Source organism: Phyllopteryx taeniolatus, chromosome 3, assembly GCF_024500385.1.
Source record: "Phyllopteryx taeniolatus isolate TA_2022b chromosome 3, UOR_Ptae_1.2, whole genome shotgun sequence".
NCBI classification, from domain to species: domain Eukaryota; kingdom Metazoa; phylum Chordata; class Actinopteri; order Syngnathiformes; family Syngnathidae; genus Phyllopteryx; species Phyllopteryx taeniolatus.
Genome location: NC_084504.1, coordinates 27,052,919 through 27,079,111, shown reverse-complemented (window position 1 = coordinate 27,079,111; position 26,193 = coordinate 27,052,919). Strand labels below are relative to the sequence as shown.

The window sequence follows — 26,193 nt, the reverse complement described above, 5'->3', positions numbered from 1 at the left end:
TGATTTTAAAAAAAGTGGCTAGTTTTTTGTGTGCATAAATGTGGAACCAGACCAGGGTTGGCCTTAGGAATCCAGGGACCCCCAACGCATGTTTTGGGATGCCCCGCTTCATGGTCGATAGACAGTGAAGTACTGTAGATACAGTCATATATTTAATGATATATTGAATACCTCCGCATAACAGATACGAATGTTTACTTGTAGAGCAGGGGTGTCCAAACTTTGTTTTAACAGAGAAAATCAAAGGATACAAGGCCCATTTCAACGTTCTTTAGCTTTAACTTACTTAACATGCTAAAACCAATCTATCAGTGTAGGGAAATATATGCTAAGGAATTCAATGTTGTTTTTTCGCACAAAGTAGAAAGTAATGTAGACAATGTAAACAATTGCAATTTACCTATATTCTGCTGTAACTGAATTATGTCAAGTGGGGCATTGTGAATACAAATGTTACTGTTTTGTAAAGTTTCTTTGCGTTTTTTGCACTTTTAGAAAAGCGAATGCACAAACTATATCTTTTCTCCTATCTTGCCACCTAGTGTTGAGAGTAAATAGCATATTGCAGTAAAATGCCAGCAAAGAACACAGGCCATGTCAAATGTTAAGACTAAAAAAAATAAATAAATAAAATAAAATAAAATTCCAAAAATTGCAGTTGCATTTGATCAGCGCCTCCTAGTGGTATGGGGCCCAAACACAGCTGAGAGCTCATGCCCTGGAGTCTGACCAGCTCAGAACAAAATTAACAAACAAACATCCCTTTGCAAAATGTATTTATAATCTTTTACATAAATACACATTAAGAAAAAAAACGGAATTGCCCATGTGATGCATAAATACATCCTGCAAGTTGTGTAATATAGGTCAAATACAGGAGGCGAGGTTAAATCCACTTTTTACGATGAGTTGATGACTGAAGGGTGTGAGTTTGGAAAGCAAACATGGATTGGCCCTCCAGTATTGAGCAACTAAGTCTCAGTTTGATCTTCGCTTCAGGCGGGACCCGGTTCTTCAGGTACAGTATTTGCTTTGGTTACCGATGCTGAAACACGCAAAAGTGGAACGCTTCATTGCTCATCTTACTGTTTTAAGTGGTTGCAGCTCAAAAATGTAACAATTGAGAAGAAAGCTTTGGTTTGGAAGGAAATGATAAAGAAACATTGTCCCAAGAGGGAGAATCTGGACCCTCGAAAATGGATGAAACGGGAACCAAAGAAGGCTTTTGCTGATTTAGCTCTGAACAAGCATCCAGCAGACAAGATGGACAACAGCTTTGACGACAAAGAGATGTGTGAGTACATGAGTAATGTGAAAAGAGGCACAAGAGAGCGGGGAGCAAATGTTGGAGAAACTTTCTCATCTTTACATTCAAGTCAAAGTTAATCATTGCAAACTATCCTTGGCTTGTTGTTTTTTGTTTTTGATTTTATGTTTTGTTCCTGTGTACTGCAAACATGGATTAAATCATCAAGGACAAGGACAAGTCCACGTTGTTTAGGTTCTGCACTCATTACTGTAGTGGAGCATCGGTATTGAGTATTATCAGCACAGAATCCCCAGTGTTTCATTATATTAGGGTTTCCTAAACCTTGGTTCCTCCTCAGTACTCAAACTTAATGCAACACATTATGTACAGTTGTAATCAGACGTTTACATACACTAGAAAAAGACGTGGGCTTCTTTTTTTCCCTCAGTCTGTCCTGTTTTAAGTCTATTGGGATTACCAAAATTGTTGTAGTCGGCTATACGTGAGGAGAGAGTAGCCCTGTTTATTCACCAAGCAAAGTGTTCCGCCATCTTACTGTGAAACACAGTACAAATAATTTCAGTATTCTTCAACGGCCAAGTCAGTGACGTAATTTCAACCCTGAGCTCAAGCCAATAGAACATGTTTTTTTGTTTTTTTTTTTACACTTACTGAAGACAAAGGGGAAAAGCAGCAATATTTCCGGGAAGCGACACACTTGGGCAAGTTGCTCCTGAGTAACTCCCCTTGAGTTTGTTGGCCAATTTTACATAAAGCTAGAAAGGTTATATATAGCAAGTATATAGTATACAGTGTAAGGAGCAAACACTCGCTCCTAATCCAAAGTACTGCATTTTGTGTAACCTAATGAACATTTGCTGTGTCTTGTGCAGTGCTGCAAACAGAGAAGCAGTTTATTGAAGCAGCTAAGAGCAACGACGTAGCTGCAATGAGGACACTTGGAAAGGGTTTAAATGCCAATGCAAAGAATGTGGTGAGTCTCCCAAGTCATTGCACTACTGGTTGTAGAGTATCACATACTTGTAGAAGCCCCGATTGCATTGTAATCGTGTTGCTTGCCGTCCAGCACAATAGGACTGCCCTTCACTATGCAGTCGCCGGCAAAAACAAGGAAGCGGTCGAGCTGCTTCTACGGCGCAGAGTCCAAGTGGATCAGAGGGACAAGGTGAGAAGATGCTGTGAATTTATATTCCAAAAAAAAAAAAAAAAAACATCACTCAACCAACAAGTCTCTTCTCTTAATCCCAATGTTTGTGTTTGCCAGTTTGGTGTGGCACCCATTCATTTAGCTGCCTGGTTTGGCAGTTTAGAGATCCTGAAATTATTAGTGCGGGCTGGAGCAGAACAGAAGATTGAGAATGAGGTGATTGGAACAAGTGCTATACAAGAACAGTACTGTATCCAACATCTGGGCCATTTTCTTGTCCTATGGTTTCCAAATGCATCCTGTGTTTTTGTTTCCCCACTGCAGGAAGGACTAAACATCCTGCACTGTGCTGCTATCAACAATCACACTGAAATAGTAGAATATATTGTCAATGACCTGCAAATGAAAGAACTGGACGTAGATGATAAGGTATTCCGTGTCAATAGGAAAAGCTTTTATTGGTTAAGTCAAGGGCAAATTCAACAATTTTGGACAGTGCCAAAAATGTAGTTTAGTATCCAATCGAAAAGGGCAAAAACTTGCACATAAAACAGAGCAATGGTAGGTATAAACTGCAGCACTCAATATTTGACCTGAGCCATTAAAAAGCATAAACTCACACTTTTTCGTTGTTCTTTTTCTTGATAGAGCCTTTGCTAAAAAAAAAAAAAAAGATATATATATATATATATATATATTGGAAAAAAAGGTTTTGCGATGTACGTATTACTCTCACTGAATACAATTTTTATATCTATTCGTGGGATTGTACGTTGACGTGTAGAACTGCACTGTGTCACACTCATGAAATATGCAATATGAATATTGTATTTTGTAATAATATTATAATATATAAGAGGTTCTGGGGTCCAATCTCGCCTCAAGCCATACTTGGCGGAGTTTGCGTGTTCTGCTTGCATGCGTTTACTCCAGCTTCCCCCCACATACTGAAAACATGCATGGAAGGTTCATTTGAAGATTCAAAATTGTTCATAGGTATGACTATGCAGTAGTTTAATAGTTTTTCAATATAAATAAATAGTCCTCAGTGTGCTATGAACCCATATTGGTAAATGCAGATTCAAATATTTATTGCTAAGTAAGTAAAATACAACTAATTGTTCTCTCAATCGTTGCCTTCCAGTCAGGCCATTGTGCATTTGCCATGGCGGCAGAGCATGGATGCATGCAAATGTTAGAGATGCTGATGGATCCGTGTTACAACATGGCCACCATGAGGACCAACAAGGTTTGGTGTGTGTGTGTGTGTCACTGAAAACATGATATAAAAAAAAAAAAACCGAAACATTTTATGCCACTGTATCGTGTGTGTGTGTGGGTCGTTGCTGCATCAAAGCTGCAAGTCAGAGCCGCTTTGACGCAATCCGCTCTCCTCCCTCCTTCTTGCCAGAGAGGAGACACGCCTCTGCATTTAGCTACCAGGAACGGCCACTTGGACGTTGTCCAACTGCTGCTGCACAGCTTTGATACCCGGGATGAAGTTAATATGGTACACAATCATATGAAACACCTTCCCTGTCCTAATGTACTCTGTAACAGTGCGGGCTCAGTGGATAATCCATTGGAGGGGGGTGGATTAATTAAGGAAAATCCAGTGAATGATTAATCTGTGCCGTGGTTTGAATTCGAACTGTCTGCACAATCGATCAATCGTTCCTGCCCGTACATGCAATCACAATGTCATGTTAGATTAAAATGTCAAAAGAAATTCCAAAATACTATTGTAAACATACTGGCTGCATTTGGAAACACATTGTTAAATACCGTAATTTCGGGTATAATGCGCACCCATGTATAATAAGCACCCCCAAGGTTGACCTCAAAATTCTGGAAAACCCTTCTACCTATGTATAATAAATTTTTACAATGCATGATTTTGCTCCTCGGCGGCTGTGGATCACTAGGTGGAGTGGGTTGTCCAGTGACCGAAGGTTCACTGGTTCAAATCCCGGCTACGACTGTCCGCATGTCTGGCAGTGCCTTCTTGCATGGCAGCGGTCGCCCATTGGTGTGTGAGCGGGTGAATGTGAGGCTTTGTAAAGCACTTTGGGCACTGTGATGTTGTAAATAAAGCGCTATATAAGTGCAGTCCATTTACCAATCTATCCATATGATCAAAACGAAGTATTATCTGTATTTTGTTGGTTTATTCAAAGAATTATTCTGAAGATAAACATTTTATTTGAACATGTAATTCTTTTTATTTGCTTGCTCTTATTTGGAAATTCAAATGAGAAAAAACACAGCTGTGCTCAAATGTTTGATTACCCAGGCAGGATTTGTAAGAAAGAAAATTTTATTTTATTTTTATGGGCTTCAAATTAATTTTATTTTTATGGGCTTCAAATTAAACTGGCAAGCATTTCAGAAAAGCATCATCATCAAACAAAACATAACAACAAAGAAATTAATGATGGTTGTTGTTCAGTCATCAGTCGTATTAAAAAAATAAATAAATAAAAAATTTTAAAAAATCACAAATTTTGCCAGGGTATGTAAACTTATGATCACAACTGTACGTATATGCAGTCATACGTACCCCGTCATATTGGAAGAAAAGCGTAGGCTACACCTTTCTCATAACCTCTAGGTGGTGGTGCCATATTGGAATGAACGTGTACAGCTTTTTCATAACTTCTTGATGGCGGCATGCATTTATAAAATGGGAAAGTTTTTTTTCCATTTTCCCCTTTACCTATGTATAATGCATACCATTGACTTTTGACATTTGGGGGCGGGGGGCTAATGCGCATTATACACGAGAAATTACAGTAGTACTCAATAATCATGACTCTGAGTGACCCCAAATGAAGTTAATTTATGAGACTTCAAGCTAAGAAAAGTGTATTTCAACCCCTTGAAGTTGTTTCAAGTCATGTCTAGTCACAAACACGGACGGGGGAAACCGATGTACAGTACCATTAAGATTCAGTAATCGATGTCACACAATGACGCACTAAAAGCCTATTCAAACTTACATGTATCCATATATATTTGTTATACTAGACAATGTCATTGAACACAATATTTTCCACATCAAAATAAGTGTAGATACTAGATAGCTATGGTATTTGTTATATTCAAAAAATAACAACGCAAGGCAAATGCTATCTCATACAGTACCACCCCATTATGTCTTTGTGTGTCAGGATGGTGAGACTGCTCTGTTCCAGGCTGCTGAGAACGCTCAAGAACAGTGTGTCCTGGCTTTGCTGAAAGCCGGCTGTGACCCCAACATCCAAACAACGGTACCACTACACACTCAAAACACTTCAAATGGTGTAAAGTATAGAGAGGTTAACCTTTGAGCTGCATCTCTGTTTACCTGGTAACTAAAATGCTTTTTTAAAAAACAAAATCCTCTGTTGTAGAGCAATTACAGCGCCCTTCACCCAGCTTCAGAGAGAGGAGACACATCTCTTGTCCGTCTCCTCTTAGAATATAAAGCCCACACAGATTTTGAGAATGAGGTACGTAACCAGACACCTTCTCACTTCATATCAAGTGAACGTCATTATCACTTATTAATAACATTTCTAGTAATCTAATAGTTCATACATGCTCACAAAGGACTTGGAGGTTCCTCTCCACCTGGCAGTGAAAAACAGCCGCATACCTGTCATCCATTTTCTACTGGAGGCAGGATGCAACTTTAATGTCACCAATAAGGTAAAATCAATGCAATGATTTGACAAACAATATTTGTTAAAAGAAAACAAAAAAAACCCTCACACTTACAAGAACATGTTTTGTGCATTGCGTTGTGTTAGCGGTCTCAGACAGTCATGCATCTTGCTGCTGAGCTAGCAAGAATGGACGTGGTGGAAATGCTACTGAAAGCTGAGGTTGACCTGACACTCGAGGACAGGGTAAGAGTTCAAGCAAAATGCCATATAGATAAGCGATATGGGGATTTAGGACATACACTTTAGTGGCCTCCACTTTAAGCAACTTTCCCCAATGAGACACCTCCCTTCATCCCTAAAATGGGTTGTAATGTTAATGACTTCAGTTCATACTGTCGATGTTATTGTTCTCTCATGCTGAGCCAATATGTTCTCTATTTTGACATCAATTGCTAACCAAAACAGGAGCAAAGTGCCATACCGGCTCCATCTGTTATCGACACAGTGTTAAATCTGACAATACATAAAGACGGTGATCCTCAAGATAAGTCCTTTTTATTTCGTTTTAAACTAATCTCACTCAACATTTATTGTAATACATTTTACTTCAACTTGACATCATTATTTATTGATGAAAGCCAATTATAAAAACAGAAATATTACCAGTAAAGGCCAATGGCGTATCCCGAATAGTCTGGCACTCTTAAATAAACATCCCCGGCAGCCACTGAGAAAATATGGTACGTCCGAAAATCTGGAGAGTGGAAGCTTATAGCAACAAATGAGGAACCAACTCCAAATGTTCCTTTTTCACATCTTGTACCAGTGTTTCCCAAACATTATTGAGCCAAGGCACCCATTTTACATTTGAAAAATCTCACTGCATACTATCGAACAAAATGTCACAAAAAAGTATGCAAACTAAAATAAATGTTGATCTCGTCTCAGTTTTCTCACAAATTGACTCGGAACACAAAGCTGATATACTCTAAAGAGTTGCTTTAAATTATTCATTGGGCCAGATTCAGATTTGTATTATTAGGGAAAACCCTCTACCGTTTTGTTTTAATTCATATAATTTGGTATACATGTTGGAGCAGCAGGGAAAGACGGCTCTCGGAGTGGCGGCCAGAGCAGATGAGGTGATCATTGTGGACATGATCATCAAGGCAGAAAGATACAACACATGGAAGAAGGTAAGACACTATTTCAATATATGCGTGCCATATTTTCAACCTTTAGGCAGACAGATCCATCGAAAGCCATTTGATTTTGATCATTATATTTCAGGTGGAAAGACAATTTCTGATTCATTTAATGGAGATTTCATCGTTGATTTTCAATTTATATTGTCAATGTTGAGCGGAGATTAAGCTTTTTCCAGCTGGTGATATTTATCAAACCACTGAGAGGATTTAATACCCCCTCCAGGCCAACCCAGAGTGTAATAGGAGTGTTCGCAGCGAGTATCCGCTAACATTCAAACTGGACCACCGCAACGAGACCAAGCAGCTCCGCTCGATCACCTGGCGTCTGGCCTACGAGCTCCTGAAGCCAAGAGACTGGAAGCGTCTGGCGGAACACTGGGGATTCGCTCTGGAGCAAGTGTCCGCCATCGAGAGGCAGTGGACGGGTAGCGCTGATTTCAATCTGGCCAATACAGTTCAATAATAAAATACAGTGGAACATCTAACGTCCCTGAGGTTATACAGATCACCCTAAAATTGTGCGTTTGAGCAGCTGTTATGCATCGCAGTACACAGGACAATGTACCTCAATAGGTTCACCGAGTATCAAACAAACAACCCACAAAAAGACAACTATACAGTACACCAGATGTTAAGATTGTCTAAACTGACTACTGACTTTTGGCAATCGTCACCATACATACATAGTTTACCATTGGAGTTGATAATTTACAACCCCAATTCCAATGAAGTTGGGACATTGTGTTAAAACATAAATAAAAACAGAATACAATGATTTGCAAATCATGTTCAACCTATATTTAATTGAATACAATACAAAGACAAGATAGTTAATTTCCAAACTGATAAACTTGATTGTTTTTAGTAAATAATCATTAACTTAGAATTTGATGGCTGCAACACGTTCCAAAAAAGCTGGGACAGGCTGATGTTTACCACTGTGTTACATCACCTTTTCTTTGAACATCCATCCACCCATCCATTATCTGAGCCGCTTATTCTCACAAGGGTCGCGGGAGCGCTGGAGCCTATCCTTTTCTTTGAACAACATTCAGTAAATGTTTGGGAACTGAGGACACTCATTGTTGAAGCTTTGTAGGTGGAATTCTTTCCCATTCTTGCTCGATGTACAGCTTCAGCTGTTCAACAGCTGTCGTATTTTACGCTTCATAATGCGCCACACATTTTCAATGGGAGACAGGTCTGGACTGCAGGCAGGCCAGTCTAGTACCCGCACTCTTTTACTACGAAGCCACGCTGTTGTAACACGTGCAGAATGTGGTTTGGCATTGTCTTGCTGAAATAAGCAAGGACGACCATGAAAAAGACGTTGCTTGGATGGCAGCATATGTTTCTCCAAAACCTGTATGTACCTTTCAGCATTAATGGTGGCCTTCACAGATGTGTAAGTTACCCATGCCATTGGCACTAACACGGCCCCATACCATCACAGTTGCTGACTTTTGAACTTTGCGTCCATAACAATCCAGATGGTCCTTTTCCTCTTTGGCCCGGAGGACACGACATCCACAATTTCCAAAAACAATTTGAAATGTGGACTCGTCGGACCACAGAACACTTTTCCACTTTGCATCAGTCCATCTTAGATGAGCTCGGGCCCAGAGAAGCCGGCGGCGTTTCTGTGTGTTGTTGATAAATGGCTTTTGCTTTGTATAGTAGAGTTTTAAGTTGCACTTACGGATGTAGCTGTATTTACTGACATTGGTTTTCTGAAGTGTTCCTGAGCCCATGTGGTGACATCCTTTACACCTGTTCCCAATTAGCCTGTTCACCTGTGGGATGTTCCAAACAGACTTTCTCAGTCTTTTTTGCCACCTGTCCCAGCTTTTTTGGAACGTGTTGCAGCCATAAAATTCCAAGTTAATGATTATTTGCTAAAAACAATAAAGTTTATCAGTTTGAATATTAAAGATGTTGTCTTTGTACTGTATTGAAGTTTTAAAAGTGTACCGCAAAGGACTGTTGAATTGATCGTAAAAGTAGCAAAACATACTGTATTTTCCTTATGTGCCATTACATTTGGTCTTGGGTTGTGTTGTTCTTTTGACAAGTCTTGTGAATATTTGTTCACAGGTCAGCACAGCTACAAAGAACATGGCAACAGGATGCTGCTGATCTGGCTCCACGGAGAGGAGTTGGCCCGGAAAAGTCCTTCGATAGATCTCTATCAAGCCCTTGTCCAAACAGGACATAGCAGAGTTGCAGGTATTTGATTTCAAAATATTTGTAATGAGTTTATTGAGGAATGTGCATGTCAGTTCAAGTGTTGTGATTTTTTTTTTCTTTTTTTTTTTATCCTTTCTTACAGATAAGATTCGGATGGAATCAGAGAGTGCCAGCAGTAGGAGCTGCACAGTTTCATGATCGAAGATGCGACATTATGTGTCATTGCATTACATTGCTTTTATGGTTAAATCACTTTCAGGACACACTTCTATAAAAAGACTGCTCCAAAATAATTTATTTTGTAAAAAGAAAGCACCCGATCATATACAAACAGGAGGCCTTTGGTTTTGATGTACAGAAGGCTATGTCTTTATACATTCACTTTTTCCTGAATAATAAAGTTAACTTGCAGCTTAAAAAAAAATCTTTGAAAACTGCGCTGATAATTTACGTGTGCATCGGACCACAAACTTCAGTGAGTCTCTGAAGAATAATTGCTCAAGTTCCCTTTGCCTCTCACAAAAGGAAGGAAAACTCACACATAACTTCAAGATACCTATAAAAAAAACTAAAAACTTGTAAAGCAACATCTGCAGTAATACTCAGAGTCGTTGCATAGTAAGTCAAATCCTGCATCTCGACAATGCTGGTTTATGTGAGGTGTGTGTGTACGTTTATGTAATTAATCAACTACTTTGATAGAGGGTACATTACAAGTGTTGGTGTTTGTTCTGGAGGAAGTCTTCACAACAGTAGGAGTGCGGGGACCCAGTTGGGCAGGGCGAGCAGAAGCTTGACCAATAGCGTGCTTGGAGAAAATAAAGGGGGAGGAGGGGGGGGGGACACATTAGATGCTAATACGTATAGAGAAATACATAATATTATCTACCTTCCATACCTGTGTAATAGGTTGATGGCGTTCTACGACAATGGAGGTCATGGGCGGCGCCACACCCATCACCTGGAGGTTGCCGCGTATACGCTTACCAACAAATGGTTGCGCTGTGATGCGAGCTGTTATAGTTTTTGCCGGTTTCTGTTGGCCGGCTGTGACCATACGCCCAGAGGCCTGCGGAGACGATTTGAATTTAGCGGGGGCATTGCTGAAACAGTGGACATTTCAAGTATGCGTACTAAAACAATTGCTACTGTCAAAATAGATTTTCAATAGACCTTTTTTTGTAATTTTTGTAAACAATAGGTCCTAGGGTACTTTAGGGTGGCGGAATGCGAAGCAATTTTAAGTAATTTACCTCACGTAACATCTTTTTGACTGACAAACAGACACGGTAGAGAAGAAGGCCAAAGTCATCATTCAAGTCATCCTGTTTTCTTAATGCCACCCAGAGGTGCATGAGATGTCAATGTTATGGTGAAAAGGTCTATAGGTGACAGGTATTTCTAAGAAAATAATGTAGCACACCTGTTTATAGAAACTAGTGCTGCCCCCTTGTGGGAATGAACTGTGAGCTGCTGAAGTGGAAGGGAGAACTTCGTTGGTGTACCAAACGCCCATCTTAAGAAAAGGAATGCAAGGGGAGAGAGTTCCATGAATGGTGACGTTCGAGATTACAGGAGAGATTCAACAATGGCACATTTGCGCCGTACCCTACTGTCGTCTTCATGGTGGGTCGGAGATTCTGGGTGGTCAAAGTGAACCGGGCATGGAGCCCACGTTGTAGGGCCAGGCTCATCCCAAGGCGGTGGGGGGTCTGTAGAGAGTAAATGGAGTAAAACATTCACTGAATAGTTCACACAGAATGGCTGAAAACTTTCATTTCCCTTTCATCCATAAATGCAATTTGAAACCAGAATTTTCCATATTGTCCACTTGAATTAATGTCTCATCTCAAACAGACGCCTCCATTTCTTCCGATGATCGTAAATATTTTATGACATCTGATTATATCATACATGTATTGTAAACTCACTTAAAAGTGAGTTTACAATATTTGTGAGAAAACACTTGAAAATATTCTAAAAACACATTTGTCCACCAGCATTTTCCCCAATCAACTATTCCTAATAAACAACTCAGAAATATGGTATATGAGAATAGCAAAAGGGTTTATTATACTATAATGAAGAGCACTTCTGGTGATAATAACCCTGGATCTCTCCAGCGAGTGGACTTTTACAATACATTTTATTACGTTGTACCACATCCTATAATATAAGAAGGCTTTGTTTTCAGTCATAAACTTGAATGTTGGGTGGTTGGTCAGTCTTCAATATCACATTTACAGCACGTGTCAATAGTCAACTAATTGAATAGTGTGTACATTACAGTTGCTGGTGTGCATTCTGGACGAAGCCCAGCCTCCGCTGGTGCGGGGAGCCTGTTGGGAGGAGCGAGGAAATTTCGAGGCGGTAGCCTGACCAAGAGTTTGCTTCGAGAAAAGGAAGACAACATTATTACATGTTACACACGGCGGCAAAATTGTCGGCACACAGTTTTTTAAGAAAGAAAGAAAGAATAAAACAAATAAAGACAAGAAAATCATAAAAATCGTGCATTGCTTTTGAATTGTCCCAGAAGCGTTGAGACCTCAAAACAAATTCCGATCTCAATAGTTCTTTTGTGAAAGTTATTTCAGTGAGTTGTGGGTTTGCCTTTATTTAATAGAAGGGTGCCCATATGTGTGTAGCAGACAAAGATATTGTAACTTCTATACTTTACATTCTAACTTTTGCTTACCTGCGTCATAGGATGATGGTAGTCTACAGCAGTGGAGCTCATAGGTGGAGCCACACTCATCCCCTCGAGGTTGCTGCGTATACTTTGACCAACATGTTGGGTGGAGCTGCGAGCTGCTGAACTTTTTGTAGGTTTTTGTTGGCTCGCTGTCGCCACTCCCCCAGTGGCCTGTGGAAACGATTCAGCAATTAGACAGTAGGTCTTTATTTAAGACAACTGTGAAAATCATTTGTTGTTATTACTACTTTATGTTGTCATGTCGTTTTCAGAAAAGTGACTCTGACTCTCTGTTACTCACCTGTTTGTGAAAGCCAGGTCGTGCCTCGTGTGAGAATGAGCTGTGTACAGCTGCAGGGTGCCCGCCGGCTGGAGCCTGCCCACCGGCTGCAACTTGCCCTGCTTTAGCGTGCCCGCTGGCTGTACTGTGCCCACTGGTTACAGCGTGGCCACCAGCTGCAGTGTGCCCACCGGCTGCAATGTGCCCACTGATTGCTGTGTGCCCGCCGGCTGCAGCGTGCCCGCCGGCTGCGGCGTCCGTGTGCCGGCTGGCTGCGGTGTGCCCGCCCGTTGCGGCGTGCCCGCCGGCTGCAGCGTGCCCGCCGGCTGCAGCGTCAGTGTGCCGGCTGGCGGCAGTGTGCTCACCGGCTGCAGCGTGCCCACCGGCCGCAGGGTGCCGTCCGACAGCAGCGTGCCCGCCGGCTGCAGTGTGCCTGGCTGCAGTGTGCCCGGCTGCAGTGAGCGCAGTTGAAGTGGGAGGGGGGAATTCAGTGTGCCTTGGTGCACCAAAGCCCATCTGAGGAAAAGAAATGCAGGTAGAATAAGGCAGTGGTCGTATGTATCAATTTCAAACATACACAGTAGTAAACAGGAAAAACATATGGTAATCATGATAAATGGTTTTATTTGAACACAATGAAATGTGCGCTAATTTCCAATCGAGTATATAAAAGCGGCACTTTTTAAAATCCCCCTTTTCAGCAATATTTCACCAGCACAGACGAGTTTTAAGAACCACATTCAATTCATTATTCAGTGAATCTCAAATGGAAGCAAAAACATGGTCGGATTTACATTTGAGTTGCAGTATCTTGGGACAGATTGAAGAAATAGCGCCATTCTTTCCTTCAAAACCTCTGGTGCCTTACCCTGTTGCGTCTTCATGGAAAGTAGGAGGAGACATTGGGCGATCGAATTGGGCCGGGCTTCGGGGGGGACGTGGCTGGACCTGAGCCGACACATCAGCGTCAGGATCATCATCATCGGGAGGTGAATTGGGGTCTGTCGTAAGCAAAGTTGTCATTTAATATACGACGTTGAATGTCTGCAGAAAGTACACTGAAACTGTCACACATTTGAAAACAAAATCATTTTAAATGTAATTAATTAAACAATTAAAGCAACTTGGAACCAAAAACATAACCACATCCTACTGGTTATCTGAATTGTCTTCTTTATTGCAATGTGCACCGCGGATCTTCCACTTCCACAAATCTAAATCAAAGCGTTTGTATCTTTCATAGCATACCGAAGTCATCAAGGTCTTGGGGTCCGCCGTCTGCGGTTTTAAACAAGTGGAGAGTCTCCATGTTGAGGGCGCACACACCCCTCATCAAGGCTTTCCTCATACACACTTCTCGCCGTTCTTGCTCGAGTTGCAGTCTCTCAATCTCGGCCTCCGCCTTCTCGAGGGCCTCGCCGTGTTCTGCAGTCATCTAAAACAACAACAGTGTACACAGGCATGATTGCAAAGTTATACATTACATTAGCCGGACATATGAACATTACAAATACATCCTCGTCATGCTGGTCATGATGTGGATTTTAGGTAGCAGTACATGATAAATACTTTTTTGTGCTCCAGGTTTATCCCGACAGTAGTCGAGTGCAATGTACTCAGATACTCCGTAGCGGTTAAGAGAAAGAAAAGATTCTTTTCAAGAGAACTTCTAAAATGGTCCAATTGGCACATGCTGTCGAGTGACCATACCCACCGTCTGAATCTGTGCCTGGTAATTTTCCGACAGGCGGGTGCACACCTCCTCAGCTCTTGTGCGGCATGCCTGCTCCATCCTGACCTTCCACTCCCTCTTGGTGATTGAGTGCCATGCTAACCACACCTTCCTCTTCAGATGCAAGTTGTAGTGTTGCTGTGCTACCCGGTACGCGTGAGCCTGAAAAGGATATCACAAGGCCGCAAAAAATTATTCTTCAAAACATTCTTTTCTTGTCACTGAAATGAACACTATGGACAGCATATCAACTGGTTTTACTACATTTAAGTCGACTCTGTATTAAAAACAGCCGAATAATTACACTGTTCAGGAATGTACAGACCCCCTGTTATAAAAACGAGAAGAGACCATCCAGCATCATGGAGAGCTTTAATGCGGACTCGTCCAAGTTCACTCGGCTCAACATTTTACGAATTTCAAACTAAATCCAGCTTTTCATGCCCAAATTTGTGTCGGCTCACTGGACCTCTCTGAGAATTCAGGAAGTAATCAAGCATATAATGCACTATTTCTTATAAGCAAGAACAGATATTTGTAAAGGTAAGGCAGTAGGTACCGCAACAACACGAACCATACAATGTATCAGAAATAGTGGATATTTAGTACATATATTGAAATGATCTCAGTCCATTTATAATTACTGTATTGTCATAGATGACAAAAATGTATCCCGGCTAACATTCTCTTAACATTTTTTGTTCTCTAAAAAGTGTGCCCGAGATACTCTGGACTAATTTGGAGAAAGTGAATTATTATTATTATTATTATTATTTTATTTTATTTTTTAAAGAAGGAACTCAACTCAACTTTATTTCTAGAACAAGATGGTTAAAATGTTGTGTTGGAGATATCATGTTGATGAGAAATATTGTTTCCTCCAAATTGTCCAATAATATGAAGAACATTCATAATTTTCCAAATCGAAGAAAATTATGACAATTGTGAATATTTTTCATTAATATTTCAAGACAACATCTTAGTCACTTGTCTCATTTCCAGACAAGATACACATCTTGCCATTTTGGGCTTGACTGTACATGGATGAAAACATCATTAGAGTCAAAGTTTTTTTTTTTTTTTTTTTTTTTTTTATAAATAATTTATTCATTATTTTCATTAACTCTTCAAGAAAAAGTCAAATACGGACTGACTGAAGGAGAGGGGGGGAAAAAAAACAGTTTTGGCCCTTGTTTGGTCTTTCAAAATGTGAAAATATTCCAAACAAAACTGATCTGTACACAAAAAAAATGTGTCCGTTGGTGGGTGCCGTGGACAAACAACTAGAAACCAAATATCGTGGTGGCATAGAATGAATCATTATACCTCCTCTTTAGCCTCGATGTATTGAAGTCTCCATTGGGTGAAGGCCCTCATCTTTTCAAGCTTCTGTTTTTGTCTGTCCAACACCACACTCAGATTTGTATTCATCTGAAGGAGGGGACGGTACGAAACAATCAGCCCAAACAAACGTGTTGTTCTTCACCTTTATTACAGCTAAATGAAGAAAAGGGTGCAGCTCTGCAAAAACAGGGCACTATAGTAGAGCGGAACTTATTATACACAATGCTCAGTGTGGTCACCTGATCCTTTCTCCTGTTGGAAATCTCATAAGTGTGTAGTAGCTCCTTCAGGCTGTCGAGCTCCGACTTCAAGGACTCATTCTTGGCTAAATGAATCTCCCGCTCCTTCTGCAACTCTCGCCTGTGTTGATCTATGAAGGCCACCCTCCACTTCCTCAGCTCCCTCAGCACATTGGTCTGATTGACAAATAGAGGAGGAGGACATGAGCATATAGCCTTTATTTTAAAAAAAAAGATGTAAACAAATGCCATCAAGTCTCTCTGGCAATCTTCCGGTGAACCACGCATGTGTCAAGTCTCGCCTGATAGATTTATTTGGATAAGCCATGCACTAGCGGGCTTGGGATGCAGCTGACATTAAAAAAAAAAATTGGCTGTAGATTCCCAGTTACCAGGTCATGGTAATCTGCCATACATTTGTAATTTTGAAAGGACACACTTCAAGATGATTCACAGGTCTAGCCCTGGAAACATACAGTACAGAGGAACCTCCAAAGTTAAACGCCCCTAAGGTTGGACAATTTAGAGAAAGATCGTCAAAAACATTCTGGCTTTTAAATATTGCTCATGTTCTTCTTGTGAATGCGTGAGTTTGCTCTAGCTGGTGCTGTGCTATGCCCTCACTGCCCTGTGATTGACTGGCAACCAGTGCAGTGTACCCGCAGTAACAAAACACAAGACAGTATAGACAATTACATTTTACCACACAATTGTTAATGTAAATAACAATACATACCTTCCTGTTCCATCTTCATAATGTCAGGTGTCTTGAGGGGGAGTAGGTCTACTTTATTTATTTGTTTACTATACAGTAGATCAGTGATTCTCAAAGTGCAGTCCTAGTATCACAGTAGTGCTATGCAGGCTCCCTCTAGTGGTATGTGCAAGTTAATTACAGTTCAGTTGTTTTGAACTTTTAAGTACAAGACATTTGCATTTAATCTTTTATAACCGTTTTTATTGTACAAGCAATTATTTAGGTAAATCTTTTTAACTTACGTGCAATACATTTTGACTAAATTGTTATTTAATTAGTTTTTATTTTCCTCTATTTTACCAAAGTGCTAATGTTCAAGCTTCTTGATATTATTATATAGTGTTACAGTGGATTAGAATAATATTGCATTGGAAATGTAAGTTTTGAAGATGTTTTTTTTCCCTATTTAAATGTTGTTCATTGCAGTGGTACTTGGAGAGGTATTTCTCTTTTGAGGTAGTTGCTTGGTGTAAGTTTGAGAACCACTGCAGCAGAGAACTGCTCTTGCCATGGCAGTGGAAATGTTGTTAACAGCACCTGTTCGATTATCAAATGCTTTATGATGGCAAACTTTTAAGTTTGGAACAAATTCTCTTTGCATAATTTCCTAAGAATAAAAAATAGCTTTGAAAAAGAACAGATTGCGTTTGACTGTCAAGGCTCCACTGTAGCATAGAAAATGCTTCACAATTGCTTGTATGAAGAGAAATGACCTGACATATTACACCAATGCAAGACAACAGCGCCATTCATTATCGCAACACCATTCTTGGGTCCATATTGTCACGTTAGGAAGAAATGAAGGAAGAAAGGAGTACACCATACCACAAAACTGACCTTCAATTTTTGGGTCCATGTATCCAGAATGTTTTCCATCTTGCTAATGTTTTCCTCCGAGATGAAAAGCTCCACTTCAGTGTACTCAGTGAAGCCTTGGGTGTTTGGACGTGCCATATTAGATGCATCATGTAATCTGTCTGAGCTCCCCAAACCTTTGCTAGTAGTATGCACGGTCTTCTCTAGCAGCCAAAGCAAACAAAAAGAACACAGTCAAACAAAGATGTTCCTTCAAAATAGGTAAAATGATTATGTAACTGTTGGATGTACCAGACTTAACAGCGCTGGTCTTTTAAGCAAATTACCATGCGAGGTTCTAATTAAGGCCAACGTGTGTGTTTGGGGGGAACTAACTCTGCAATACCTGCGACTTGTTGCGAATGCCTCTGTGAACTGTGACCCTCTGCAGACAAATGTGAGGCCCCCCTCCCCACCAGGCGAGCACCAGAGACGGCATCAAGTCTTGGCGAAGCCACGGCACTTTGGAGGAGCTCCTCATATTCATCCTGTTAGTCCACAGAACAGATGAGACAGGACTGATTTCCTGTGCAATGTAACCTGTCCTTAAAGAAACATGTTAATAGTGTAGCTTTCACCTGAAGCTCAGAGGAGGCAGAGTTGCTACGATATGTTGAGTCCTTAGGCAACACTGGGACACTCGCCTCTTCATCTGAAGACATCTAAACAGGAATCTGAGCTGCTGGAAGAGGATAACTAGCTGAGTCATACTGTTCAGCCTGTCATAAAAACAAAAATAAATAAAAATAATTATTTTTTTTTTTTAAAAGGATCTAGAATTTTACAGCTAAAATGCTACGGTGCATTGTTGTAATCTTTATGATTTAAAGACTCACATAAAATATTTCCACTGACATACAACACTGTAATTCAATAAATTTAAAAATATATATTTTAACATACATCCGTACAAAGTAGTAGGAAGAAACCTACAACGAGTTACGGTCAAAATGGCTATGATGTATCAAACTAATAAGAAAAAGGGCAGAATAATAGGATGAATGAGGGTACTGAAACTAAACACATTGTAATGAACGCTGATTAGTTTTGCTGCAAATGTCACAAATATGGGAAGTCTTTTTTATCCTCAGGCTCGCTGTTAAATTACGACAACGCAACATACCTGATCGGGCAGAAAATATAAAGCAACTGTGCTTTAAATATGATCCATTACTGTAATAGTCATAATGCAACAGAGAATATTTCGTAGCTTTACCTCCCTGTTATCCCGTCGGTTGGTATTGCTAGTCGTTTGAAATCGAGCGACTCCTCAACAACAGAGGATATGATTGGATACTCTTCGAGGAAAGCTAAATACGCCCGACTCTGATTGGTTATGCAGTTTCCTGGGAACGATAAACGGAACAACGCCGGCGGAGCTCAAATCTGAATCCTCCTAAAGCCTCATATGTGTTCCTGGCAGCTAGAATATAAACATAGTACAGGAGTAGTAGTAGTAGTAGTTGTAGTTGTTGTTGTTGTTGCTTTCCCCGCAACCAGTAAATTAAAGTGCATACCGTATTTGTATTTAGAAAGGAGTTGACCTCGAATGTTGTGTTCCATAGCAAGCCATTGTTAACCCTCCACTGTTTTAACAAACAAACGTAGTTATCATTGGACCTGAAATTGGCAAAAAGAGGTGAAAACATGAGGAATAACATTCAAATGGTTTCCCCAAGATGGACATTTGGGCTGGCCAATGCGTTGTGGGCAGGAGGCAGGTTAAACATCAAACTAGGAGTGATGCAGAAGAGGATGGTAACGAGTGTTGTATCACAATGCTGACTTCAGTTGAATAACGATGCGATTGCATGAAGGTATTTTGTGAATCAAGAACTTTAGCTAGCCTAGGTTTCTCACCTTGTTCTGTTGCCAATCATGTTTCCCTGACACGTTTTAAAACGTAATGATGCATTTATTAATCTTTACCGCCGAGAATCAATCGAAGTTAAACGAAAGCAGATAGTGTCAATTTTAATAACTTGAATGCTTAACATAATGGGAAATATCTATGCATACAATGTAATTTCTTCCTACATCTGTACAATGTTTACCTTTTGAAACTCTCACCCTCCTCTCTGCTCTTTTCATTTCAATCTGTTCCAGGACAATAATCACAGGCTCATGATGCTTCCCTCCGGTACTTTAGCTCACCTACATTAGACTATTCAGGATATTGTAGTGGTTGGCAGAACATAAAGTGGGAAATTGTTTGCCTCATTAATTCAAACCCTTTTTGTTCAGAAATTGTACTCTTTTTTTTTTTAAATTACCTGAATTGACCCCAAAAAATCGAAACGCTACACTCACTGACCGCATTAAGTCAGGAGTTCTGCGTTTACAAAGATAATAATCTATTTTTTCTAAACTTGTGTCCTTTTTTCTTGATATAATCTTGTGTCCTTTGTCGGTTTCCACTCAGACATATTACAACTCCTGCGAACATGAACTTTCTTGCTTTCATCCATCACAATGACCAATACATTTTTCTGTCAAAGAGACAATAATGACCCCACTGAAAGCAATGTTGCCATTAGTCATCTCCTAGCATCTCGCTGCTTCACAGATGAGATTTCATGACAATGACATGGCATTAGCCCTTGGGCTCCCTGTCATGCATCACATCACTCACTTGTGTCGAGTCATACTGTGGTGGCAGGTCAATAGAGGGCGCGAGGGTGCTGCCCCACTTCTGGTCAATCGTCACCACATTAAAGAAGACAAACAATTAAACCAAAATGTCGATAATAAAATAACACATTTCAAAATATAGATATTTTGAATCCACTGCTGTATTTATTTATTTTTTGGCAGTAGCGGGTACTCTGTTTTAATAAGTGTTTGGCTGACTGGTTAGTGCCGAAACCTAAAACCCCAGAGGTAGGTAATGATTTTGCTCGTGTGAGTTTGATCCCCGGGCTAACACTGTGATTACTTTTTGCTTCTGCCAGTTAAGAACTAAGAACTTAGGAAGTGGCGGCGACAAGAGAAGCGAAGAGACTGAGGGGGTGAGTGTTCTGTGTTCACAAATTCTTCCCGTCAACCTCCACCTCTCAAATTATTGTCTCTTATCTGAGATATTACAACCCCAATTCCCAATGAAGTTGGGACGTTGTGTTAAACATAAATAAAAACAGAATACAGGTACATATAGTGCTGCAAGTGATGTTATTGATGAACCAAAGTTCTTCATGTCCATCTACTACTGTAACAAACAGATGGACAAACAAAACCAATATACAAAGCTGTCGGAATTGCTTTCACTTTCATTGATAGTTCAGCCTTGGTGGTGGTTTGTGCTATCTACTGGGCCTCTAGTTATAGCGTATATGATCATTAATGACATTGCAAAAATAACAATTCTAATAGGGGCCTTTGCACAATACAGTATTTCAAACAATGTGAATAAGAGACCCCACAAATGTGTTCTTGAATGGTTCACTTTAACCCCTCAAACGCATCCTGTACCTTGTCTGAGACCTCTATACTGTTAGCTCTATTGGAAATGCATTTCTCAACATGAGTACAAATAAATACACCCCCATTTTTCATGTGCACACTGACAAATCTCATGGCCCACAGTTATGGGAGTATTTTGCACAATAGTATGCCATAGAAAATATTGATTCTGAAGGGTCTGTTCGAGGTTTTCGAACAGATCTGTTGGGGTGTACAATTTTCAGCTGAGCACTGTTTGACTGAACGTCTCTCACAAGAAAAGCCAAAAAAACAACAGTATGCAAACTACGATGTGATTGTTGTTAAAAAACAAAAATAAGATGCTCAGAATGCTGAATCAGACAAGTGAGCCGAGAATACGTTTATGTCAATATCTTAATTAAATCCTGCGGAGGGGTAGGCGGCGGTGAGAGAAAGGCTGTACTCTAAAAAGCAATACGGGAAACGAGCCAGGGAGATCATTACCAATCAGCCTGCCTGGGTTTTACATCCCTGTGCACTGCTCCATGACAGTTAAAGCACTAAAGCTCAAATGAGATCAGCAGATGGAGCCAAGGCTTGGGGGGTTCTGGTTTGCCATACGGGTATCAATGGGGAAACAGTAGAGGGGTACCTGACAAAAATTATATGCATTAGGAAGAGCCTGTCTTCCACTTTCTATCTTTTTTTCCCGTGTTCTAAATCCCTTTTTGACAGCAGATCCAGTGATGGGGTCAGAGTTTGGAAGGGCACATGTCATATTTCTGACAGAAATGCTTAGTGGAATGGGCAGCTTAGTAGAGAAAGCCTGCAATACCTGCTGGCTGTTGTAAATTAGCTTTATCATGGCTATATGTGAGTTGTGACCTGCAGACTGAGATACAGTATGTGGCGCTCACCCTCTGCAAGGGAACAAGATTGTCTCCCACAGCAATATGGAGGGTCTCCACATGCATGCTGTTCATGGAACAACACTGAAGAAATTACCCTTTTCTACAATGTAGTCAGTCGACGGATCCTTATATAACACTAAATTGATATCCCCTCAAGGTAACGCAACAACAAAAGTGAGTATCCCAAAGTGAAAATGTCCTAATTGCGCCCAATTTGTGCCAATTGTTATTTCTGTGTGTATGTCTGGGGCCAGCAATATTTTACAGCACTGCCTTTAATCCCCCCATCTGCAGTCCCTTCTCTAGGTTTCTTTTTTTTCCCCAAATGGGGTTTTGAGTTTTTCCTTGCCCGATAGGGGGGGGATTCGGTTAAAAAAGATGTCGTCAATCATTACCAACTGTGGGCCTGTGAGGCCCTTTCAGACCCTTTTGTGATTAAGAGTCATGCAAATAAACTTGACTTGAATCTTTTTGGGCTTGGAGTTCACCAGAGATTCACAGATTGCAACAGAAATACTCATGCACTCCCCCACGATGACATGGACCTGGTGGCTATTAGAAACCTTGTGGTCCTCTTCCACATTTAATTTGAATATGCTCGATAGGGTTTAGGTCTGGAGACATGCCAAGCCAGTCCACCATCTTTAGCAAGACAGTGGTATATTTACAAAAATGTGAGGGTTCTACTCATGTTTGTGAAATACTGTATTGTACAGACAATAAACAACTTAATAATAACCCTCTGTCTTCTTTTTATATTGGGCTATTAGCAGTACAATGTAATACAAACATTAACAGGATTCCAAAACTCAAGCACACATTCAATGGGCCTCATTCACGAACAAATTTGTGCTTAAATCGTACGAACACACGTTTGACGCACACATTTGTGATTCATCAATGTGTTTGTACTTGAATCTTTGTTCTGCTAACAAATTTAGAGCTCCCTCTGCCCAGACGTATTCACAAGAAAATGAGGGCTCAGCTTTCGAAAAAGACGTCAAACACATCTTTTACCCCAGATGTCCAACATATTGAAACTACACACAATTATAAAAAACCTTAACGACAATAACTGAAACCGGGAATTTACTAATGAGTTGACTAAATGTCCTAAATAACTGTGAAAAGGACACTTCTCATCACTTGGAGGGCTGAACTTGCAACTGCGACATGGATCCGCATTGAGAACTGGTGTCAGAACTTTGGATTTCCCTTCAAATTGAACCTTGGAGTATGGTGGAGGCAGCAAAAACCCAAATTCAGGCAGTTGAGTGGCAAACCTCAAAGAGAACTTTATTCCATTCCAATATAATATATAATATATATTGACATAGCTGCCATTCAGTTCACGCAGCTAGCATGGTTTCAATGCCCCAAACAATAACTTAACTGCACTTGGAAAGTTGAGAAGTTACATCAGTATTTTTTTAGTTCTCGACTGGGACCAGCCCATGATTACAAGTTTTAAGACACAGTACAACCAAGTAAATCATTACCTCCTTAGGGTAGTTTTACCCTTTTACACACATTTCTACATTTCTTTTCTTAACGATTTATATTTTTAGGCTATGACTTTTTTCTCCCCGGCACTCCGGTTTCCTACCACATCCCCAAAACATGCGTGGTAGGTTGTTTGGAGACTCTAAATTGCCCATAGGTGTGAATGTGAGTGCGAATGGTTGTTTGTTTCTATGTGCCCTGCGGTTCAGCGTGTACCCCGCCTCCCGCCCGAAGATAGCTGTGATAGGCTCCAGCAGCCCGCCGCCCTAGGGAGGATAAGCGGTAAAGAAAATGGATGGACGGACTTAGTCCCTGAATTGTGAGGGACTGAGGATAATCCTCGGGCGAGTGCAGGTTTCCTATTGAGTGACAGGTCGGGAAACGGCCAGTCTCACAAATAAATTCTACCAATTTCAGAGCTGGTGGTTCAAGTGTTCACTCTTCCTTGTTTTCAGCAATTTTTGACATCTCAGCTTGGCTGCTTGGTTTTGTCCCTTCTCTAAAAATGAGTTTTAGATACAGTGTTGGATTTTGGTAAAATGTTGCTTTACAACAACACTGTTGATGTGTTGCGGTCTCCTTCCTGCCTTCCTGTAGGACCCTTGGGAAAAGCCTTTCACCCATTCCTCAGTGGAAGAAATCCACCAAGGCTTGTCTGTTGAAATCCAATTCAGTTCACATTCTTGTCTCTTAGTCTGTTCAATCTGTTCCGGGACAATAATCACAGCCCATTTTGCTTTCTTCCCCCCGGTATTTTAGCTCAGGTACTGTTCACAATCGTGTAAAATGGTGGACGGAACAGAAACTGAGATTAAAGCTATTACTCATACTAGTTCATTTTTTTTTGATTTGAAAGAGAAGCCGCAAAAAAAGGATGAAGGGACTTTAAGCGGTTAGTCTTCTGTTCTCTATGAGAACAAAAGAAATTAGCGACAGTGTCCACATCCATTTGCTCTAATGTGGAGGAAGATAAGCAGTCGACAGTCTTTCCAGTCAACTTCCATCTAGATTGTGTTTTTAAGGAAAGCTGGCACAACTGTTACCACCTCCATTGCAGATATACTCGCCTCCAAAAGCATTGGACCAGTGAAGCCAATTCTTTTATTTTTTAATGTAGAGTACTGAGCACTTGGGTTTGACTCCAAAATATGAATACAGTATGAGACACAATAAACACATAACAGATCAATATTTCATCTTTTATTTCCAGGTATTTATATCTGGATCTCTAAAACTTGCAAGAGTTCGGAACACTACGTTGCAAGTGAGCAAAGGTATTGGAACAGATAGACTGGTCACTGCACCTGTGACCCATTGACATCACCAAACGTTTGCATTCTTCTTTTGTGATGCTTGTCGAGGCTGTCATTGCAGAAGTTGTTTTTTTAGGAGGGGAATTATTACAGCCTGTCTCTTTTCGAGATTTAAAATACATGCTCTATAGGGTTTAAGCCTGGATATTGACTTCTTGCCCCTGTTTTACTATTCCCCTTTTTTTTTCGAGTGTGCTTTGGTCATTATCTTACTGCCTGAAATTATCAGACAAAATGTTTCTGTAGACTTCTGAGTTGTTTATTTATTTACTAATGGACCATGTTCCTGATGTCACTCACTATGCCACGCCCCTTAAAGACATAAAGCTCAGGCACACAGTTGTTGTGACTTTCTGCTTGTCCCAACGCACAGGCGGCCGACCGGAGCTGTGGCCGTAAGGTAGTCGGTGCCTGTCGTGGCGGCAATCCCTGAACCCGTTGGTGGACACCAGCGGTGAGGGATGTCGTAAAGCTGAAGAAGGAGTCCTATCCGGCCTTTTTGGACTGTGGGACTCCTGAGGCAGCTGATGGGTACCGGCTGGCCAAGCTGAATGCGCCTTTGGTGGTCGCTGAGGCAAAGACCCGTGCGTGGCAGGAGTTTGGTGAGGCCATGGAGAATGACTTCCGGACGGCTTCGAGGAAATTCTGGTCCTCCATCCGGCGTCTCAGGAGGGGGAAACACTGCACCATCAACTCTGTGTATAGTGGGAATGGGGCGCCGCTGACCTCGATTTGGGACGTTGTGAATCGGTGGGGAGAATACGTCGAAGAACTCCTAAATTCCACCGACACGCCTTCCCATGAGGAAGCAGAGTCTGGGGTAACTGGGGCGGGCTCCCCTATCTCTGGGGTTGAGGTCACCGAGGTGGTTCAAAAGGCCCCGGGAGTGGATGAGATTCGCCCGGAGTTCCTCAAGGCTCTGGATGTTGTGGGGCTGTCCTGGTTGTCACATGGACATCGGGGACAGTGCCTCTGGTTATCCGACCTCGGATAAGCGGAAGACAATGGATGGATGGATGGATGGAGATTTAAACACAATACCTGAAAATAAAAGCTGCAATGTTGATTTTGTCACATATTCATCAATGTTTTCGGTCTTCACCAGAAATTAAGGAATTGGAATTTACTGTTCCAATGCCTTTAGGAGATACGTTGATATACAGAACAGAGGAATCGTTGAAGTTCATAAGAACCTGAACTATTTTAGTATTTACTGTGTACACAGGATAAGCAGATGCATTGTTGTTATTGTCACACATCATACCGCTTACATGTGACATTATAAGACATTAACTTCAACAGTTCTTCAAGCCTGTCACATTTAATCTGCACCTTCTGATCGAAGAAAAAGACTGTATTTTCACCCAAAAGACCATTTGTCATCTCCTTATGTGCGTATACTTACAGTATTTGGCAAAAGATAGAGGACTCACATTAAAGAGAGAGAATATGCCTGCATGCGCATTAGATCGTGAGCTGCGTGTATGTATGTGCGTGCTTGTGTGTGTGTGTGTGTGTGTGTGTGTGAGGGTCATCTATCTTGTACATTAAGCTAAGTGCTCCTCTGCTCTCCAGCAGTACTAAATAGAGTCTTATGGCTTGGGGGGGTTTGGAGGAGTTGGGTGTCCCAATCCTGGGTCACTGCATCTATGAATCATCATATTCAGAGATAAAGAAAAAAAGAT

The 26,193-nt window shown here is 40.9% G+C and overlaps 2 protein-coding genes across 2 annotated transcripts; one reads left to right on the top strand and one right to left on the bottom strand.

Annotated features, from left to right (window-relative positions):
- The first annotated feature begins 38 nt into the window (after window positions 1-38).
- On the top strand, window positions 39-9,821 carry ankdd1b (ankyrin repeat and death domain containing 1B). The gene is made up of 16 exons (XM_061767137.1): window positions 39-56; window positions 1,000-1,294; window positions 2,143-2,243; window positions 2,337-2,435; window positions 2,535-2,633; window positions 2,742-2,846; window positions 3,562-3,666; window positions 3,829-3,927; window positions 5,588-5,686; window positions 5,810-5,908; window positions 6,009-6,107; window positions 6,209-6,307; window positions 7,165-7,260; window positions 7,496-7,697; window positions 9,367-9,498; window positions 9,602-9,821. The coding sequence occupies exons 1-16, from the start codon at window positions 39-41 to the stop codon at window positions 9,655-9,657; spliced, it is 1,803 nt and encodes a 600-aa protein (XP_061623121.1). The 3' UTR covers window positions 9,658-9,821.
- Window positions 9,726-18,029, bottom strand: poc5 (POC5 centriolar protein homolog (Chlamydomonas)). The gene is made up of 15 exons (XM_061768041.1): window positions 17,940-18,029; window positions 17,708-17,849; window positions 17,344-17,525; window positions 15,750-15,926; window positions 15,493-15,597; window positions 14,149-14,328; window positions 13,683-13,869; window positions 13,312-13,435; window positions 12,456-12,963; window positions 12,158-12,325; window positions 11,747-11,849; window positions 11,068-11,171; window positions 10,883-10,975; window positions 10,358-10,528; window positions 9,726-10,267 (listed from the first exon to the last, which is right to left on the bottom strand). The coding sequence occupies exons 1-15, from the start codon at window positions 18,021-18,023 to the stop codon at window positions 10,142-10,144; spliced, it is 2,454 nt and encodes an 817-aa protein (XP_061624025.1). The 5' UTR covers window positions 18,024-18,029; the 3' UTR covers window positions 9,726-10,141.
- Window positions 18,030-26,193: the final 8,164 nt, after the last annotated feature.